The sequence below is a fragment of the Bison bison genome, unplaced genomic scaffold (genome assembly GCF_000754665.1).
Source record: "Bison bison bison isolate TAMUID 2011002044 unplaced genomic scaffold, Bison_UMD1.0 scf7180017864473, whole genome shotgun sequence".
Taxonomy (NCBI): domain Eukaryota; kingdom Metazoa; phylum Chordata; class Mammalia; order Artiodactyla; family Bovidae; genus Bison; species Bison bison.
This window is the reverse complement of record NW_011495034.1, coordinates 13,287,657-13,292,690: the sequence shown is the minus strand read 5'-3', so window position 1 is coordinate 13,292,690 and position 5,034 is coordinate 13,287,657. Positions and strand designations below refer to the sequence as shown.

At 49.5% G+C, this 5,034-nt stretch overlaps 1 protein-coding gene across 1 annotated transcript in view; it reads left to right on the top strand.

Moving 5' to 3' along the window:
* Positions 1 to 107: 107 nt before the first annotated feature.
* The window catches only part of VGLL2 (vestigial-like family member 2), an 8,709-nt gene continuing 3,782 nt past the window's right edge, over positions 108 to 5,034 (top strand). Inside the window, exons 1-3 of the mRNA XM_010861962.1 lie at positions 108 to 387; positions 2,642 to 2,954; positions 4,906 to 5,030. Coding sequence (XP_010860264.1) covers positions 307 to 387; positions 2,642 to 2,954; positions 4,906 to 5,030 — 519 coding nt within the window. The 5' untranslated portion in view covers positions 108 to 306. The remainder of the gene's footprint in view (positions 388 to 2,641; positions 2,955 to 4,905; positions 5,031 to 5,034) is intronic.

Below are 5,034 nucleotides of genomic sequence, written 5' to 3'. Positions count from 1 at the left end.
CGACGCCCCCCTCCCCCCGCCTCTGCGGCTCAGGAGTGGCGTCAGCACGCCTGCCCCGCGTGGGGTTTAAATGCCCACTAGCCGGAGCCCGGGCGCTTCCAGCTCGGAGCGCGGTGGCGGCTGGAACTGCAGGGGTGGGAAGGCAGCGTGCGAGCGGGATCCCGAGCCGCGGAGCGCGCTGACCCTCGCTCCGCCGCGGATGACTCGGGAGCTCGGGTCCAAGTGGCGCCCAGGCAGCATCCCTGCCCTCAGCCGTCCGAGGAGAGTTGACGATAAAACACTTAAAAGTCTCCGCTGCGGGAAGCCATGAGCTGTCTGGATGTTATGTACCAAGTCTATGGTCCTCCCCAGCCTTACTTCGCAGCCGCCTACACCCCCTACCACCAGGTACGTGTCTCCTCTCGTCCGGACCGGGTAGACAGGTGGCGCGCCCCAGCTTCCCCTAGTACTGCCAGTGCTCCGAGGTCCCCCGTCCCTCCGCGCAGGTCCAAGGGAGGCCGACCAGCCGCGGGCGCCTCGGATGCGGGGATTGCCTGCGCTGCCACCCAATAGGTTGAGGTAACCCCTTTGCTCTCTCGGGAAGGCAGCTAAGCCCTGCTAATGCGCGCCCCGGATTTCCTAGGAATAATCAGTCCAGGATCTCGCGGACCGCGTTGGTTCTTTGGAGTCTGTTGGACTCCAGATTGTTCCGAGCCCCGTGCCGGCTCGCGGAGATGCCAGCAAAGCTCACGCAGAGAAAACCAAACTTTGGTCCCAAAGGTGAAAGTGACGACGAAACAAAGGCAAGGGTCTGCCTCTGTCTTTCTGAGATGTAAAGACGCGTTCTCATCCATGCAAGCTTATCAAAGCCTTTTTTATCCCCGTTTCAATTCTTAGGCGATCAGGGCAGGTAATTTCAGAACCAGCGAATTCGTTATAAAGAGAACCGCACGAAACTCGCTAACTTTGTAATCTTTGCTTTGCAAAGTTCTGGGGATTATTGACCCAAAGTTCTGGGTATGATTGACCCTGTAGGGACCAGTTTCATAGATAATATTAATACTTCGCCTTTCGCTAGCCTAAGTAGCTGAATCCGGCTGCCTTGCCATCAACAAACTCACTTTCGAGAGGACCCCTGGCCCCGGTTCTGCAAACTCCTCAAATTTTGTTTAATTATTCCAGTTTTTCTATTCTCTGGGAATTTTCTGATTGAACATTTTTCTTTCAGTCCTCAGCTGATGTAGTTGAAACTGGTGACAGTAGTCAAGGAAATGAATAAGATCACACACTCCAGTGGGTGGAGGGGGGATCCCCTAGGAGTCCTGAGCAGGTTCCAAAGTGAGAGCCTGGACTCCTGTTTTGGGAAAACTGAAATACACCCCGGTGCCTGAGCCCATTTTTGCCAAATTTTGCTTGCAAAATATATATTTGAAAACTTCCTGATGAATTAATGATGGAATGGGTAGATTTTGCATTTTTGGTTTTTGCTTTTTCCCTTCCTCCTCTCCTTTGTAAAACTTTGCAACTAGGAGTTTATTTAGTCTCAATGTTAACTTTAGGAACCACCAGAATCTCTCATTTTAAGCCAAGTGGGAATATGGTAGAAATGGTGATGTAGCTAAATAACTTCAGTCTTTTAGCTTCAGTGTCTAAGATGAGCTTCTTCCCAGGCTGGGAGTATTACAAAGAGAAAAAGGTGGGTTGGTTTTCTATCTGTTTGGTCCTTTATCCTCCCTGATCCCCAGCCAATCTATATCACCAAGATCTCTGTTCAGTTTTGTATGATCAGGGTCTCCCTTGAAGGACACCTCTGTCTGCATACTGCTTTAGCATTGCATTGTCCATTGCTCATTGCTAAGAAAATGTTTTCAGCAACCACACTTGGTTTTGTAAATTACTATCAGACAGTCATGATTTACTCAACCTCACAGCCAAGATCATCCTCTGCTGCTTTTCATTTTTTTTTTTTTCCCTCAATACACACTGATGGTGAGGGTAGAAATAGCCCACTGGCTTTTCCTTTCTCAAAAGAAGGTCTCTCTAGAAGCTGAGATTTTTAAAATAGCCAGTTCATGGATGACCACATACCAACTTCCATTTATTAAATTGATCCATATCACGTTGTTATTCCATGTTTATACCCCATAGCAGTTCTTCCTTTACATCCTGGTTGTGTGGAGTGGATTTTGTTACCTTCATGTTCTATCACGAAGATGCTTAATCCTGCATCTTGTACGTCTGCCCTGAATTCTCAGCAAGGAACAGTCAGGCTGTAACTGGACTTGGGTGCCCTTTACCCTTGGAGCCTGATTTTAAAAATATATCTGCCTTGAGCCTGCCTCTGCGGTCAAACTGCTTAGGCTTCTTCCAGGACCTTCACCCTGACACCTTCAGACAGTTTTCTCTGTGTCCTAGCAACAATTCTGGGGAGACAAGCTCCAAGAAGGACCCCACCTCTCAGGAACCCCACCTTTGTTCAGCTGCAGGTTGAAAGGCCTGCGGACTGAGGCCCACATTATTGAGGTTATTGAGGACCGGCATAGGCACTCCCAGAAGGCAGTTGCTCCTGGTTACCTTAGGGATCCGGATGAGGGAGTGCAGTCAGAGCCCAACTTGTTATGTCTTTTGAAATTGACTTCTCTATTATTTCTCCTTTGAGCAGAAACTAGCCTATTATTCCAAAATGCAAGAAGCCCAGGAGTGCAACGCCAGCCCCAGCAACAGCAGCGGCAGTGGCAGCTCCTCCTTCTCCAGCCAAACTCCAGCTAGTATAAAAGAAGAAGAAGGCAGCCCGGAGAAAGAGCGCCCACCAGAGGCGGAGTACATCAACTCCCGCTGCGTCCTTTTCACCTATTTCCAAGGAGACATCAGCTCCGTTGTAGACGAGCACTTCAGCAGGGCCCTGAGCCAGCCTAGCAGCTATTCCCCAAGCTGTACAAGCAGCAAAGCCCCGCGGAGCTCCGGGCCCTGGCGGGGTAAGTACGGGCCTCACCAACAAGAGGGGATTGAGAGCTCGCACAGCCTGGGGTCCACCTGCAGGGGCAGCTGAAAGAACTATAGGTGTTAGAGAAGAGGTGAGATGGGGCATCGGGGGAGGAATAGATACAGGCAGGCATAAGATCTCTTCTTGAGGAGGCAGAGCAGAGCAATGGCCTAGGAAAATCAATAGCTTTGAATTGGGAGCCCTTGGATTGTGCATTGGATTCCACCACTCCCTAGCAATATGACCTTGGGCAAGTCTCTTAACCTCTTGGAGGTCACTCTATTTACTGGTCTCTAAAATTAGAATAACACTTGCCCTCTTAACTACCCCTGGAGATGACAGTAAGGCAACTAGAAAATATATGGAAATGTGCTGTGGAAATATGAGGTTTCCCAAGTCAGGGGTGGGGGTGGGGGAGGTGGATCTTCAAGTACAATAGCTTTCAGGGCCCTTAGTCCCTTTCTGAAAATATCTCCAAAGAAAAATGTCTGAGAATGCATTGCAAGCAAAACCTGCTGAAGAATGTCTCCTAAAACCTACTTATGCCTTTCGCCAGATTTCAGTTAATTGGGAAATCTTGAAGCAGAGAATGTCTTTCAATAAGCAAGTAAAGTAAAAAAGAAATAAGACTTTAAGGGTAGCCAAAACACTTCTAAAGATTTTCCCCAAACACATCCCCTCTTTATTACTTTATCATTCTCACAAAACCCTGCTTTAGCTACCCTGGGACAATGGCTTCTTGGACAAGTCAAGGAGCTCTCCCTTCTATTCTGAAACCTCCACCTCCCTTTATTACCGAGACAAGGGTGGAGGTATTATTTATTATTTGGTAAAATTTCTCACTAATCTTAGTTTTTGATGTGTACCAAGATGAGAAATGAGGACTTTATTGTAAAAAGGAAAACAGGTATTACATTTTGGGGGAAATGACAACCATCGACCTTCCATTTTTTCCTTAAATCTGATCATTTGTACAAGCCTTGCCTAGACAAGATCCAAAAACAAAACATTCCTTTTATTCTCCAGTTGCCTAAATGTTTTTAATAGACTGCTCACTACTTAGAATGCATTTTCGAAGCGTTTTAAATTATCGACTATGAAGTGCAGATGCCTTCTCCAAGGTCCTTTTCATTAAATGCCTTTCCTTCCTTTCCTCCCCACTAAGGCAACAAATTTGATCTAAATGCTTCTCACTTAAAATGCTTCCAGACACTAGGGGTCAACAATGACACGGACAATAATAATTATTATAATTATATTATTCCTGGCGCCCACACTTTGATGCATAAAGTTTGTTCATTAAAACGGAAAAGATCTGTCCGTTAGTGTCCCTCTGTGCAAATAATACAGCTACACTTTTAACATATCAAGTTTACTTTCTAGAAAAAAAAAAAAAAGCCTTTTGAAAGAAAGTTTCTAGAAAGGAGGCCAATAATAGCAAGACTCCGAAATATGTCGATGGACTTCCAGTCTATCAGAGGCCTTGGAGGGGCACGATTTCTGGAGCAAGGGAGGCTGAAATGCGAGAGGGGGTAGTGAGATCGCTAGGCGACCAACCAAGAGCGGGAAGAGGTAGCTTTAGCTTGAGAAGAGGCTGCCGGCCGGGAAGGCGACGCCGCTTCTTGCCCGAGGTGGCCCGGATAGGAGTCCGAGGGAAGCTCCCCGCGCCCCGAAACTGGGGCTGGGGAAGGAAGCTCCGCAGTTCCTCTCCCCACCACTCGCGGGGTTCCCGCAGCGGGAATACGTCCGCCACTTGCGAGGGAGCGGCACTCCCCGACCTCGCGTTCCCAGGCCGGAGCCCCGCGAGACAAGCGCCCTTCCCGCCCTTCGCCCAACCGGAGCGATCAGCTCTGCGGCTGCCGCGCGGGGTCGGTCGGCGACCGTCTCCCGACGGTGACGCGCTCCTCTCTCTCTTCCCTTCCCTCCGCCTCGCTCGCCCGAAGACGGCTCCTACCCCATGAGCCAGCGCAGCTTCCCCGCCTCCTTCTGGAACAGCGCTTACCAGACGCCGGTGCCCGCGCCGCTGGGCAGCCCACTGGCCGCCGCGCACTCGGAGCTGCCCTTCGCCGCCG